This window comes from Myotis daubentonii, chromosome 3, assembly GCF_963259705.1.
Source record: "Myotis daubentonii chromosome 3, mMyoDau2.1, whole genome shotgun sequence".
Taxonomy (NCBI): Eukaryota; Metazoa; Chordata; class Mammalia; order Chiroptera; family Vespertilionidae; genus Myotis; species Myotis daubentonii.
The window spans coordinates 123,656,135-123,671,782 of record NC_081842.1 but is presented as its reverse complement, the minus strand read 5'-3'; the positions used below and the strand labels follow the sequence as shown (position 1 = coordinate 123,671,782).

Genomic DNA, 15,648 nt, shown 5'->3' with positions numbered 1-15,648 from the left:
GGGCTCCTTTGTCAGCAAGTTTGTGGTTACCGTTTTACTCCAACCGGGATCCTGCTAACGCAGGAGGAGGTGCAGGTTGGACACTGTCTCAGGATCCCTCAGGAGGCTCAATGTGTCCCCATTTGGCCATATGAGGAATAGTGCTTCCACCTCACACCCCAGGAGGTGCCAGAGCAGCAGGACAGGCCCCTGACCTCTGGCCCCAGGATCTTGGGCTCTGTGTCCCAGACCTCAGCCCTTCAAGAGTAACAGATGTTTCTAGGTTGGGCAGCCCAGACATCAAAGAGTGGCAGGTTTTTCAGGGGGTAAAGAGTTGTGCATTAGAGGTGGAGCATGTTGAGCAAAACTAACTAATCCACCCTTTTTAAAACATAGCTAGAAGTCAGTCCCATAGTTACTTTCAAAATCTACATTAGGGTAAAAAAATCAGACTTTTGAGCTCTATCAAGTTGACTTAGCTGGTTTATAACTGCCCTACCAGCCACAGGTGCTCAAGGGATAGTTGGTGACTAGAGAATAAAGTCTTATGACAGCCTGGCTTTGCCTACAAAGGCCTGGGCCCTGTGATAGGGATTACCTAGAAGGCCAGACACAATCCAACTGACCATCTCCAACTTTTTCTTGGGCTTTGACCCCCCCCCCTTCTATCACTGTGTCCAGACACAGCGGCCTTCTCTCTGCTCCTCAGATGAGTACATTGCTCCCTGAGGCCTTTGCACCAAAGGCCCTCCTACCCCAGGTCTTCGTGGGACTGTCTTTTTCTTGTCATTCAAATCTGTGATCAAATGTTACCTCTTTAGGAAGGCCTTCCCCCGCAACCCTCTCACTCTTCATCAAGCTCACTTCCTCTGAAGCCTTCTGCCTGGCACTCCTCTATCGCTGAAATGGTCTTATTCGCACTTCCTGTGCTCTTGGCTGTCTCTCCCTACTGGAACACAAGCTCACAAGAATGGCCTCATCTTGTCCACGGTGGCTTCCTCAGCATCTAAAGCAGTAAATGTTTGGCAACAACCAAGAGCATGCACAATCTAATCTAATAATAGACAAACATGGTAGTTGACCATACCTCTGCTACGCTTCCCATTAGCTAATCAGCAGGATATGCAAATTAACCCAACCAAGATGGCGGCCGGCAGCCACGCAGCTGAAGTGAGCAGGAGGCTTGCTTGCTCCAGTGATGGAGGAAGCCAAGGTTCCCCGCCTGCCGCAGCCCAGCTCTGAGCTCCACTCTAAGCAACAAAGTTGCAATTATAGAAGGTAAATAAATCCCAGAATAAAAAAAAGAAAACAAAAAGGAGAGGCTGGGAGCTTCTGTCGCCGGCTTGGCCAGCCTGAAAACAGCCCTCAGCCCCTCATCCAGACTGGCCAGGCACCCCAGTGGGGACCCCCACCCTAAAGGGGGTGCAGGCAGCCTGAAAATAGCCATCAGCCCCTCATCCAGGCTGGCCAGGCACCCCAGGGGGGACCCCCACCATGATGGGGATGTGATCAGCTGCAAACAGCCCTCAGCCCCTCACCCGGGCTGGCCAGGCACCCAAGCGGGACCCCCACCCTGATCCGGGACACCCTTCAGGGCAAACCAGCCAGCCCCCACCCGTGTACCAGGCCTCTATCCTATATAGTAAAAGGGTAATATGCAAGCTGACCCTAACAGCAGAAAGACTGGGAATGACTGGTCACTATGACACACACTGACCACCAGCGGGCAGATGCTCAATGCAGGAGCTGCCCTCTGGTGTCAGTGAGCTCCCACATGGGGGAGCTCTGCTCAGCCACAAGCCAGGCTGATGGCTGCCAATACAGCGGTGGTGGTGGGAGCCTCTCCCACCTCCTCAGCAGTGCTAAGGATGTCTGACTGCAGCTTAGGCCTGCTCCCCGCTGGCAAGTGGACATCCCCTGAGGGCTGCCGGGCTGCCAGAGGGATGTCTGATTGCCAGTTTAGGCCCAATTCCCCGAGGAGCAGGCCTAAGCCAGCAGGTGGTCATCCCCCAAGGAGTCCCAGACTGTGAGAGGGCACAGGCCGAGCTGAGGGACCCACCCCGCCCCCCGAGTGCACAAATTTTTGTGCACCAGGCCTCTAGTGATTACAGTAATTGAAGGAAAGCAGAATACAAAATCCTGTATACTCTGTTCACCATTATTCAAAAAATGATGATCTGAAAATAGAGTTGGTTTGGAGTGCAGGGTGAAAGTAACATATAACTAGGAAAGAAAAAAGGTAAGACAACCCACTTAAAAATATAGACAACCCATATTGTTACTACAAGAAATTAAAGTAATAGCTTTTCCTGCAACTTAATGAGAAAAGCACCAATAGCTAGCCTTAACAGAAAGTGGTTAGGGGCAGTCAGGCAGGGAGGTGAGCGGTTAGGAGCCAGCGGTCCCAGATTGTGAGAGGGATGTCTGACTGCCCCCGAGAAGCCCCGGATTGGAGAGGGTACAGGCCGGGCTGAGGGACCTCTTCCCCTCTTCCCACCCCGTGCACGAATTTTGTGTACTGGGCCTTTAGTTGACATATAATTGATGTGAAGTAAAATGCACAGATCTTAACTGTATAGTTTGATCCACTTTTGACAAATACATACACTCACAAACCCTACATGCCTATCAATATAAAAACATCACCCAAAAGTTCCTTCCCTGTTGATCCTCTTCCCCAACAAAATTCCTATCACCATCAATCTGACTGCCCGTCCTAGAACTTCCCACACTCCAATCATGCAGTGTATGCTCTTCTCTGTCCATCCTTTCATTCAGCATTAGAGCATGTTGATATTTCTATGTTGATGTCGTCTATATTAAGTAGAAATCTGTTTGCTACCCATTAATGTAGCATAGAGTATATTGTTTAAGTACTTTCTAGGGAGGGATTGTCCTATTGAGCATTGGGCATGCTGGACTAAGCACCAGAAATCCTGGCTTGCAGCCCCAAACCCTACTTTATGACATTAATCAAATTATTTAATTTAAATGTCTCTATAGATGCATTCAGGTATAGGGTTATGTTTCTCTTACAAAGATATGAAAGAAAGAATGCCAGTTAGACATGTAGCACAGATACCCAACAGCCTGGTAAAACTCTCTATTAACCGTGATAATAGGAAACCAAGTGAATGAATAAATAAGATAATAGAAAACTTAAAAATTCATCTCAATACTCACCTTTTCTCCTTGATTTTCAAAAACCTTACTAACAAATATCATAATAGCTGTCTTAATTCTCCCTCAAATATGAAAGTGCCCAGAGAAACAACCTAAAATCAAGAATTTGGATGTGATGGTTAGTCCTAGAGTTTAAGAAGTTACTGAGGGAATGAGTGATGAGTGAACGTACGGTTGTACCTGTGAATGACCGTGTGGTGTCATTTCTGTTTTGGGGAGAAGGATGGTAAATGGCAGGATGAGAGGTAGGAGGGAGGATTACTGAAGTGCGGTTTCTTGAATCTGAATGGCCTAATGTATTATATAAATTGAGGAAAACTCCAAAAGGAAAAAATATCCCATCTATATTATGGAGGCACTCATATTATTTACAATATTCTTCAGAACTAATGTTCAAAAGGAGTGGGGAAAGCTTTTCTAAAGGATGGACAGATTTCCTAAGCAACTGGAGGGGAGCAAGCTTAAGGAAACACACCTTCACCTTGTGGGCTGCGGGTGGCCTGTGGCCCTAGCCAGCCTTCCCTCCGGTGCAGGCTGCAGATAAGCCAAGGACAGCGTGGCTGTCACCCCTCAGTCACTTTGTGGGGTGCTTTCACCCTACAGAGAGGCCACCTGAACATGCAGAACACCTGAGTTGCACTGTGAGTGTGACTGGAGGTTAATTAGCTGATGTATGTGAAATGCTCTGAGGATAAAAAGCACTAAGTGGCAAAAGAGGAGCAGCCTGCCTCTCAAGCTCCAGATTGCCACTTGCCAATTATGTCACAATGATCTCAATCAGTCCACTTAAAGGTGCTTTATCTCCTTTCCTCGGGGTTTGTGCCACCTCCTACCAGCACGGGCAGAGCTTTACACCCTGATCCAGTCATTAACATAACCAGTAATTTCCGACAAAGATGGTGCTGGCTTTGAAGCCTGGAACACTGAGGTCACTAACAATCTTATCTCCCCTCATTAGCTGGCCCTGTGCTGGCTGTGAATCAGCGCCATGTCAGCTGGGCAGGGTGAAGATCAGGGGAGAAACAGAATCGAGGAGCCCTGGCCACAGTACTTAATGTAGCCTTCCCCAGGCTGATACTCCCGTGAGCACCAGGCACCAAGAAATTTAACTCTACAATTATGATAGATGTAGAGTAGGTAGAGAAAGATTTAGTACCTCATAAATATGTATGAAGTAAGACTACATCCCCCAAATCTCATTTGCTTATTTTAAGCAACCTATTACCTGTGAGTAGAGAGCTCCCCAAAAGCTACGAGGTACAGCTTCTGAGAGATGCTCCTCTCTGCTTAGCTCTTGGGCCCGAAGCTGGTGGACAGGACAGGCTCCAAGGCGCGCAGGCCAGAGGGTGCCCTAGGCCAGTGTATTCCTGGGATCCTGCTCCAGGGTTGCCCTGTCGGGGACAGACACTGGGTTGCAGTGGCATCTCTTTGCAGCCTGTGTGTCCACAGAAGGGAACGGACCCCTGTCCTCATCTCTGCACATCTCAAGCATGTCTACTCAAAAGGACTTTCTCCAGAATATTTTTAAAAGGAAGTTAATGTGTTTGTGTCCTACAATTCCCCTATATACTTGTGTTGTCTGTATGTTTTATAGAGCCCGTTTTGCCTAACTACATTTCCCTTCTTATGCTAACCACATTTTAAAAATACAAGTGAATCAAAGATTATCTACATGAAGGCTGCACTGAATATGTCATTCACCAGGTTCTCCCTTTATAAAGTAAATACTTTTTAAAGCCACATTAGGCTTTATTTACAAGTGGACACATAAGGAAGATAATGTTCTCATTCACTTTCCAAGAACATGCTAGGCAGGCATTTTCATCAGTGTCCGGGGTGTACATGTGCATGGATTTCTATCCCTTTGTTTGATAGCTCTTAATAGCTACCGATTCCAAATGACAAATGCTACCAATTGTAAATAAGTGGTTCCCAGCAAAGAAAAATGAGATCAAGAGGGGTCACAGGTTCTAGAGACCCCCTCAGGCACTCCTGGGAGGTCAGGACAGTATATCCTGAGTTCTAACTGATGGGGCTCACATGTGAGGCCACCAGCAGAGGTGACAGTGTTGCTACGTGAGGGCTCAGCCAGGTTTCAGTCCTGGGCACCCTCTATAGCCCTGTGCCCCTGGCTCCCAGCGGCCGCTGCCAGGTAACTGAGGATGGGGATGATGCAGGGCCTGCACACTCTGCTTTCCTCCCTTTGCCACTTTATTTGCACTGTCGGGTCACTGTTGGAGCCGGTGCTGACTGACTCCATTTCCCTGAGGTTGAGCCCACATTGTTCGTGCTCCGAAGGCATTCTGTCAGCCCTGCTGATGGACAGTCCCACTGAGTCCGGCTTCCTGAGCAGACCAGACAGGCCTGCTGTTTTCTCCTTCTCTCTTATCGCCCCTTGTCATTAAAGGTGATGCCTGGCTTCAACTTCAATTTGTGCTGAAATACAGCAGTAAAGGGAGAAAGAAGGGAAGTGCTCATCACTGTTATTAAGGCCACTGTGCTTCTCACTGCTCCGAGACTCACTCTCTCTAGGAAGGTTTCAATCAAAGGATACATTTGTGAGCACCAGAGTTTAAGCTGCGCAATGAGACATTATATAGCAAACTTTCTTAGGGAACTTTCCAACTCCTCCCCCCCACTCCCCATTATTATCTCAGCTGCATGTCTTGAATGTTGAGTGGGATGTGCTTTGAAACTTTTTCCATTTTACTGAAGTTTTGGGGGTATGGGTTGTTGTTGTTTAGCAGTTTTGTCTTTCTGAAAAGAAGCATTTCACCGGAGTAAATCTTTCTTGCTTACTTTCCATTAGCATAAAGTTAGATCAAGAACCAAATTCATTGACATTCTTTTATTCCCTTGGAGCCTGAGCTAGTCTGCAATTTTGCTTTTTTAAGAAAAGTGGCAGGAAAGAAATGAATGCAAAGTGCTGCTCCTGCTGCAGAGCTTAGCTTCTTGACGGTGTTTAAGCAGGGTTCTCCCCAGTCTTAATCTTCCTCATTAACATCTGTCTGTACATCTCCTTATTTACAGCATGGAGTCAATCTCTCTCAGTGTGCACATTAGAAATTTAACATCCTGCCGAAAGAGCTCACACTCTTAACATGTTTCTTCACCTAAACAGATGTTCTTTGCAAACTTTACAAGCAGACCTGTAGGAAATGTGGTATCCCACACATAATTTGAAATAAATATTAAAATTTTCCCAATGCAACCTCAGGGAAAGAGGAAAAAAAATGAGACTGTGAACTTTGAAAGATATGTGATATAATCTATTTAATAACATTCCCTACAATGATTTTAGAAGTGGGTGGGTTTCAAAGGGATTATATGTGTTAAATAATAATCAAAATAAAATAAGATTGGGGGAAGGAAAGAAAACTAGCCAGCATCATTTAAAGATGTGGTGTTATCTTGATGGAGGTGAAAAGGTACCCGGACAGGAGGAGAGAAAATTATAGTCGGAGTAGAAGATAGTGGCACGGCATGCTCTCTACTTTCCTGGACTTTGTGTTGACTATGTGGGCTCAGAAACTGGCTTAATGATTTTTCCAGGATTTAGTCTGGCCCTTTATCAGTTCACTGGAACAAGAACATAAGCTAGGAGAGCCTGAAAAATTGCTGCAGCAAAACATTTCCTCCTGCTAGGCTGCTGTTCGCTGCTTTGACCACTGGCCTTGGCCTTTGGGGTTTATGCCTGGACAAAGAGTTAAAGGACAACTCCTAAAGGTCAAATAAGTCGACAGTAGTCAGGGACTCTGAGAAAAAAGAGGGGGCTCTGGGCATCTGGGCACATCCATTTTCTCTTGCTCATGCTGTTTGGCTGCTATGAAATGCTCAGCTAACCCTAATTGAATTTGACAATAATAAATCACATGTTGAAACTGTATAGCTCACCTAAGGCAGAGCAATGGAAATGGTGAAGACACCAGAAGCGGAGTTCAGGAAATGTCATATTCACATAGAAATGCTTTAAATTTTTCCCAGAGCTTTATTGTCTTTTCTACAGAAAGGTTCCAGACCACCCAGTGCACAGGTCCATTTTGGAAACTGCACATAAAATCATCACTTTAATTCAGCTCTGCCTCTGTTGTCATCCTGTAGCTTTAAGCCCATAAACAAAAAGGAACTGAACTTTCAGAAAAGCAGACAAGAGCACAGCAGATGAGCTCACTCTTCCCTCGTCCTCAGGAGCCGATCACACCCTAGCGGAGAGGGTGTGTGAAATCTAAAAGTAAAATACGTTTTGGCCTTATTTTCTGCTCCCCTCCCCCTTGCTCCACACAGTCCTATAAGGAGAGTGGTTCCTGGCATCATTATGAGAACCACTTACATTGTAAGAACACAGTTTCCAAATCTCATTTCTCTGGGGCTAGCAGAAGACTTATTTAAAGGAGCGTTTCCACGCCCACCCGTGTCATTCAGAGCCATGTGCGCTCCCACGCCTGGCCTTTCCCATGCCACCTTTTAAGGACCCCCTGTGCCCCAAACCTTGCAGACTAAATCATTTATATTTTCTTTGAAGGACGCCGCAGGAAAAAGTAAAGTTCTTCGGGAGGAGTGAAGTGTCCTTAGTCTTCCCCTACGCTGACTGGGCACAAGCGCGTGGACTGCTCTAGATGTCAGCTCAGTTGCATCTGGCACAGTGAGCCGCTGTTTTGTTTTGATGGAACCTCATCCTTTTCCTTCACAAGGTCTTTTGGTCTAATTAAATTTCAGGGAGACAGAGCCTTGGCAGGAGGTTAAAGTAAGCTGCTAGACTGGAATGTAGGAGTTGGGCTCAAAACTAAATTGGGAAGTTTAACTGGGTGCGTCTCCGGTTTCAATGAAATACTTTTACAGTGCATGGTAGCAATGTCTGTTTCTAAGCTTTTGAAAACCATTTTTCTTTTTTCCTTAATTGTAGTTCCCTAGTTGTTTTTATATTATGAGCTACTTGTAGAAAAATACAGGAAACATAATTACAATACAAAGCTCCCTTTCCCAAGCCTACTGAGATTACTTGAAGCCAGAGTTGGTTTTAGGGTTTTGCTAACTATAAGTTAAGAGTCATGAATTGCATCCTATGCAGGGCTAGTTGATTTACAACAAGTGTTGCATGATTAAACAACAACCATGTTTCTTCAGGCTGTGTAGCTGCTGTAGAATTCGAGGGCCATGTTGCCTTGTGAGGCCACATTTCACAGCTCCCTCTGGGGAACAAGAATGAACATCATTGTGTGACTCTTACAGTAAAGCAGAAGTACTGTAGAAGTACATACAAGCTTATTTAGGGAAGGGAAAGAGAAATAAATTCATTTGTTTTTCCACTTATATTTCCAGTTCCATGTAGCAGCACTGTGTTAAATTGCTAAGTATTAATTTTTGTACCCTACTTTTCCTGAAGAATGAGCTCACTCTTCCCTCGTCCTGGATGCCTGGGCCAGCAGAAATAACTTGTTTTACTATTATTAATACTCCAGAGAGGAAATCGGTACTTCAGTGTATTGTGAAATGAAAAGCCTTTGGGAGTTTGATTTATTCAACCCTAAGTAATGATGGATGGTTGAGAATGAGAGTTGTTGAATGTACCCTGTTAGCGTACCATTTCAAGCAAACAGTACAGATATTCAGAAGTAGCTTTCTAGTGAAGGTGAGTGCACAGCGTGCCCTGTAGAGAGGGCCTGCCCAGCTCGGGGTGGCCTGCCCAGTGTGGGTCTACAGCACCCCCCAGGCCTGCTCCTCTCAGGGGACTCCCAGGAAAATCTGTGGGGGAGGCTCTCTGTTGCAGCTCCATTATCTGTTACTTTCACTGGATATGACTGGTTTTAAGTTGTTCTTTAATATCCTGTGTAGGGAAAATGGTGTCTTCATGAGATACTGACCTTGTTTAAAATTGGGCTGTTTTCATACTGCCTTCACAAAACAGTTCTCCTGTTTTGAGGACTCATATCTTGTGTACTATTTGATGAAGACATTTGTATATGGAAAAGCTAAATGTTTATCTTACCCCCAAAATGGCCAAGTACTTTTCTTTCTTTTTTCTTGTCTTTTCTTTTCTCTTCTTTCCTTCTTATTCTTTCCTTCTGCCCTCCCTTTTTGCAAATCATCTTGAAATTCTCATCTCAATTTTCTTTAGAGAGCTGTAATAAGAAATTGGTGAGTGAGGGCTGAGATGCAGAATTAATTAATTTATTCTCCTCTGGTTTTCTTTTAGCAAGCTTTGCTTCCAACGAAGTGTTTTAAATGGATGGCAATTCTCAGAAGCCCTGGTGTGTTTGGTTTCCGCTCTGCCCTGGTGGCTGCAGACTGCCAGAGCCATGGGCACACAGTTTCATACTTTTTAGTATTTTGATAAGGCCCCCATCTGATGGGAGGAGAAACTTAAGTATCAAGCAAATGGCGGCCCCAGCCTCTCGCACAGGAGCTAGAGGTTGTTTGAAAATTAACTTGATCCTGCAGCAGAGTGGTTAGGTGACACTGCAGAGGGAGGCAAGCAAGGCAGCGTTTGCAAACTGCCTGATGCGCATCATTAGTGGGTGGAGAGGAGCCCTTCTACAGAGCGTACCAGAACCGAACAGGAGAGGAAACGCTGTGTATAGTGCCCCTGGAAGGCAGGGCTGCTTCGGGAAGCTTCGGTTTCGTTTTATTTGCCTGTGGGTGTGCTGGGTGGCAGTGTGAACCGAGGTCTCCAGAGAGTCAGAGAGGCTGGGGGCCGCCGGGAAAGGACCGCCCGGCCGGAGTGACCGTGGCCCCGGTAGGAGAGGGGCGCCCGCCCGCCTGGAGCGACGGCCCCAGGCCACGTCCCCACACCGCGCAGCGCGGCTGGTGGCAGCGGCGGGCGCGCGGCGTCCCGGCGCCAGGAGGAGCTGGGGGACGGTGACACTCACTTCTCCCTCTTCTTGCCTGAGAAACGTGGTAATTCCAAACAGTTCACACAGTAGCGTCCCTGTCAAACTCCTGTATATACTGTAAAGTCACGGAGCATCTGCGGACGGTGGACGCGAGGGCTGCGCGGGCTGCGCACTGACGGCTGTCACCCCCTCCCCGGCTGTGCAGCGCTTGCTTAAACGCGACCATCGCAAGAGTTACGGCTCCCAGAGCCAAGGCGATGTGCCCGGCGGGGACCTGGTGGAGGGAAGCGGGAGCCTTGAACGCCCGTCGGCCTCGGGACCGCCACCCTGACCACGCCCGTCTCTCTCTCTCTCTCTCCACCCTCAGGACTTTCTGCAAGGAGACTGCACCAAAGCGAAACAGAAGCTGAACTGGAAGCCCCGGGTCGCTTTTGATGTAAGTGTCCCCTGCGCGGTGGCACCCGTGGGCCCCCTCGCCGCAGAGCTAGTCCGGTGGGCCCCGCGGGAGGGTGGCCACCTGGCGGGCAGCTGGGCGCCGGTGGTGCCCAGATCGGGATGGCGAGAGGGCAGCGGGGAGCCGCCATGGGGGTGGAGGTGTCGCCAGGAGAGAGTGACGGAAACCCCACCTTCAGCGCCCACCCTTTGTCTCTGATCCCAGGAGCTGGTGCGGGAGATGGTAGACGCCGACGTGGAGCTCATGCGGAACAACCCCAACGCCTGAGCGTGGCCGCCCAGCGCCAAGCCGCCCCACCGGCCTCTGTCCCGGCAGAACCAGCCCTTGGGGGCCGCACCAGTGGTCCAGGGAGGAGCGAGGGGCGCGCCTTTCCGAGAGCTGCCTGAGACCCCCGCAGCCACTGAGCAGTGGTCTTGCCAGCAGGCCTGTGGCCGCTCAGGTTTGCAGCAGCCGGGACAGGACGTGGAGCTCCGGTTTGGCCCACTTTCCCTTTGTCGAGGCCTTCTCTGAATGGTTTTATGAAATCAAAAAGATGTTTTAATCACATGTTCACTTTACTTGAAATTATGTCATTAGACAGCTGAAATTGTGAGGCTTTCAAATGGTTTTCTTTTTTCTGATTAAAAATGGCCTTTCTATAAACCAGCAGGAGGAGTTGGTGTCCATGTTTTCTGCAAGTTATAAAAGCAGCTATAAGGGCCACAAAACAAAACAGAAAACCTCGGATCCATGGCTTGGAGTGAAATAGCTCCCTGCAGGCCTGCTCCCGTTTGGGAGAGCCCCTGCAGGCAGACCCTGCCGGGCCCAGGCTGACTTTGCCGGTGTGTCCTCCTAAGCCTCCGCCTGGACATTGGTCTCCCTCCCAGTGACAATAAGCCAGTCTCTCCAGCCCGTTTGGAAACCCAGTTCCTGCAGAAAGGAGGCATTCACACCGCTCTGGTCTCTGCTGGCTATAATTAGAACCCACGGGCTCCAGTCATCTCAAAGGAAGGCTTCAGAAATAGAGGGGGGTTAGGAGAAGAAACTTGAAGGTAAGTAAATATTGTTGGAACATTCCACGCCGAAGCCCCTGGGTTACCCAGAGGTCTGTGAGCCATGCTTTCCCTTGTGGTCTAGAATCTTGCACAATACTTACCTCCAACCTCTTCTCAGTGCTACATCACTTTTTAAATCTAATTTTGATTTAGTCATTCAACCAATTTACATCAAGTGCCTAATATATGCCAGGTCCTGTGCCCTTCTACTACATCAGCATTAATTAGAAATTATAATACGGAGGTTTTAAGTCTGGGCCTGGGATCACTGACCAGTTTCACTAAGTGCATCATTTAGGTGGCCTGGCTTGGACCACAGGCATGGGCTCTTGAGCCGTGGACAGTGTGTCTGCACAGCCATGGCAGGTGAACACACAAACATATGGAATCTGCAGCAGCAAGCAAGGATCTGCATACAGGTGGATACCTCTGCATGAAATGCCATATTTTGCTGCAGAACAAATTAAATCAGGGCTCTTCTTCCCTTACTTTCCCTCCAAGGAAAACAAAGTAAAACTTTATAACAAATGGACTTCCAGCCTTGCCCATCTCCTGTGAGTGCGGGCGAACTGTTTCTGAATGTATCTCCAGCAGGTTTACTGTCTGGGGAGGACCCAGGCTCCGAAGGCTGGCAGCAGGAAAGAGGATTCTTTGTGTGGCTGCCCAGAGTTGCTGCGACAGCATACTGGCCAGGGCCAGCCTCAGCTTTGATGGAGCAGAACTAGGGTGGCCTGAGCTAGCTAGCGGCCCCCTTCTCAGAAGCTGCCCCAGGATGGGGCCTTCTCCCAATCGGGATGCTGCTAATTGGAAACAGATGGTCCCTGGCAGACTGGGCCTCCAGGACAAGGCAGGCTGGTGGGCACACATACACACACACTCACACTTACATACTCACACACTGTCACTCACAGACTTCAATACACACATCCAAACACTCACAAACACAAATACACACCTACCAACACGCCATTTCAGACACATTCACTCACTTGCAAGCATAACTCACAAACCTGCTATCACACTGTCACGCTTATACTCACAAATAAACACATTCACACACGTTCCCCTTAGCCTTGACCTGACAGACAGGCACCTCCTTTTCTCCTCTGACCCCCTGAACCCTACACCTCATCCCATACCCAGGCAAGGAGACCATTCCAGGGCTTGCAGTGACCCCATTCAATTCAGTGTTTTGTGGCTTGTTAGCCTGAAGGCATACTAAGCTCTTCAGTGAAGACCAGGACAGATCCTAGGTAGGGGTTTAATGGGAGTCCAATGGAGCCATAACATTAAACTATTCTTCCCAAAATGGTCTGGAGAATCAGTTTCTGAAAGACACAAGGAGTATTTTTGGTTGCAACCTTCTCTTTATTCCTGCGCCCTCAGTGGGAAGGTGGGGGTCCACTTGGCTTCTAAGCCTCACTGAGTGTGTTTAAAAGGAGAAAAAGAGAACAAATTTGAGTCTTTTTGTGTTGTGAATTTCATTTGGACATCTTCAAGACAATTTTATCTTAAATATCAATTCAGTTTCAGTGAACTTATTTTCCCCTTTTTTCTGCTCTGCCAGCTTTGGCTATTCATTTTAGATGTGATAAAATATGTTCCATCTCCATTTTTTAAAGTTAAAAACTAAGAAACTTACAATGTTAGTACACTCAAATATAATAGCAAAGCGGTCCAACCCCTCATTAGTGCCCCAGATGAGCAACAAGGTGCCTGGGTGCACGGGCCACCCAGCAGCCTCACTTTCCATCAGACTTGCCTGCCAGACTGTCATGGGCTTTGTCTGCTGCCCTTTGTCATTAAGGAATTAGAAGGGAGCTAGGTCAGGCATAAGAAGCCTGACACACCTCTATAGCTATTTAGAACCAAGGCCTGTGGCAGTCTGCAGGACCTTTAGGGGGAGAGCTTGGGAGATAATGCTCCCTGTAAGAGGGCTCCTCGGCCGTTGATTTCAGGCTGTGGAATGCCTTCAGTCTCCTCTTGTCTCCTTTAATCACCAACACCAACCACCATGATTCCCTAGAACCTTGGCCACACTGGTTGGCTGCTGGCGAATGAGACCTTCCCTGTGTTATTAAACGTGGTAGTAGGAGACAGCACTTTGAAATTTCATTTCAAAATAACCTTAAACTTTACAAATAAATGTGTAAGCCCCCCCCAAAAGCCTCAAAGCACCCCCAGCATCTTGTTTGTTGTGGGAATTCCAATCAGGTATTCTCATATTTTTGTATGTGTGGGTGTGTTTTTTAATTAAATCTTTATTGTTGAAAGTATTTTACGGTATTCTCAGTTTTAAGACATATCCCAAAAGTCCAAGTTCACACTCATCTGTTTTTCACGACCTGCACTGAAGCCTTCAAAACATGGAATGAGGAATGGGGTGTACAGGGAACCCGCACTGGGTTTTAAAAAACATCGTGTGTTTCCGTGTGCACATGTGTTACAACATATTACCACATGCCACCGCCATCTCCAGAAATTGAGGGTTGTAGTCACTGGAAATTTTCACAAACAGCAGCGACAACTGGGACACGAAGCCTCCCGGGGACTAGCCCACCCTCCGCAGCCGCAGCCGGAGGTTTGCCACAGTTCAGTGTCCTTCCAACCCCGGGTCTGGGCCGGCTTTCTTCCAGGAGGCCTGGGGGCGCTGCTGCCCTGCCCCAGCAGGCTCCAGGCCAAGACCTCCCTGTGACCTCCCCCCTCCGGTGCACTCAGAGCGGGAAGCACATTTTGGCGTGTGTGCCGTCAGGATTATTACGGAGACTGGACCTCCGGCCATTCCAAGCCTATGTGGCCGCCGCTCCGTCCTCCAGGCCCAAGCTGCGGGCCTGCCCGCAGGCAGCCAATGCGCACCCTCCCTACGCCAGCGTGCGCTCTCTCCCCAGACCTTCCACGGCCTCTTTAGGAACACCATGGCCGGGCCCCACTCCACCCTCACGGGTTTCCTCAGCCAGAGTCTCTGCTGGGAGGCCGACGACCGCGTGCTGACCCCAGGCCCAGAGCCCGCGCCTACTCCCCGTCTCCCGCCCTTCCTCCGGGGTCAGGGGTCACACACAACTGACGCCCGGACGCCAGGCTCTCAGCTGCCCCTTCTGATCTTTAAACTCGGGAACTGAGGCGCCTGCCTGTGTGCAAGCCCCTCGAGTCAGGCCGCGGGCGCTGGGACCGCTTTGCTGCGGTGCTGCAGGGCCCCAAGGCGACTGCGGAGGCCTCCGATGGCCCCGTCTCCCCTCCCTAGCTCTGAGCCCTGGGCGGCCTCCGGACTCGGACTGGCAAACTGCGGGCCGCACCGCGCGCCCCTCCGCCCAGGACCGGCAGGAAGTCCCGCACACGTGCAGGGGCGCGGACAGCCAGCTCTCCCCCCCCCCCCCCAGGCGCACCTGCGGGGAGCCGAGGGGGTGATGGACAGGTGTCAGGTGTCCGTAAGAAAAACAAAACAAAAAACAAAAACACCTTCCACAGCCATAGTCCTGGCCTCGCCAGTGCTCCGGTGCACTCGGGGTACGCGCGGGAAGGACGCTTAGAAAAGCCGAAGCTCCCAAGCACGAGAGCTTTGGTGACCTGGGGGAGACAACGGAAATGGGGCTCCCGACTCCCACCACTCTGACGGGAGGCCCTGGGGCCGGCCAACCTGGAGGAAGCCGCGCCGCCGGAGGCCCGCGCTGGCGAGGCGGCCGCGGGCGCGGGGATGTATATTTGGAAGGGGTCAGGACCTCGGCTGGAGCCTGACTTTTTATGGTGAGGAAGCCGCCCGGGACGGGCCTTCTGGCGAGGCTTTCCTGTTGTGCCACTTCTCCCCGGCAGCGCCAGGAAGAAAGGGAGGTGTGATCCGGCGGCACCCGAGGCCCCTGGCTCCACGGACTCTTTCCTCGGGACTGAGTAGGTCACAGCCCGCCCGAAGCCAGGGGCAAATGCAGAGCCATGTCGCGTTATTTCCCGTCACCAAACACTGTGCATCGCTGCCCTGCACCTCCCGGATATTCTGTGGAACCAGAGCGGGAGTGGGAGTGGGCGTGGGAGTGCAGGACGCCCCGCGGGGGGGGGGGGGCAGGGACTGATGACCCAGGACAGCACCCCACCGAGTTCTATCTGGGAATTTCTAGCACTTAGACAGCCCTTGGCGGTGGGAACAGTGGTGGGGCCCAATTCCCCTGGCTGTCCCCGA

General features: G+C 49.6%; 1 protein-coding gene across 1 annotated transcript in view; it reads left to right on the top strand.

Moving 5' to 3' along the window:
- Positions 1-11,091, top strand: part of GMDS (GDP-mannose 4,6-dehydratase) — a 721,370-nt gene extending 710,279 nt beyond the window's left edge. Inside the window, exons 10-11 of the mRNA XM_059688410.1 lie at positions 10,360-10,428; positions 10,651-11,091. Of these exons, the coding sequence (XP_059544393.1) occupies positions 10,360-10,428; positions 10,651-10,713 (132 nt within the window). The 3' untranslated portion in view covers positions 10,714-11,091. The remainder of the gene's footprint in view (positions 1-10,359; positions 10,429-10,650) is intronic.
- Positions 11,092-15,648: the final 4,557 nt, after the last annotated feature.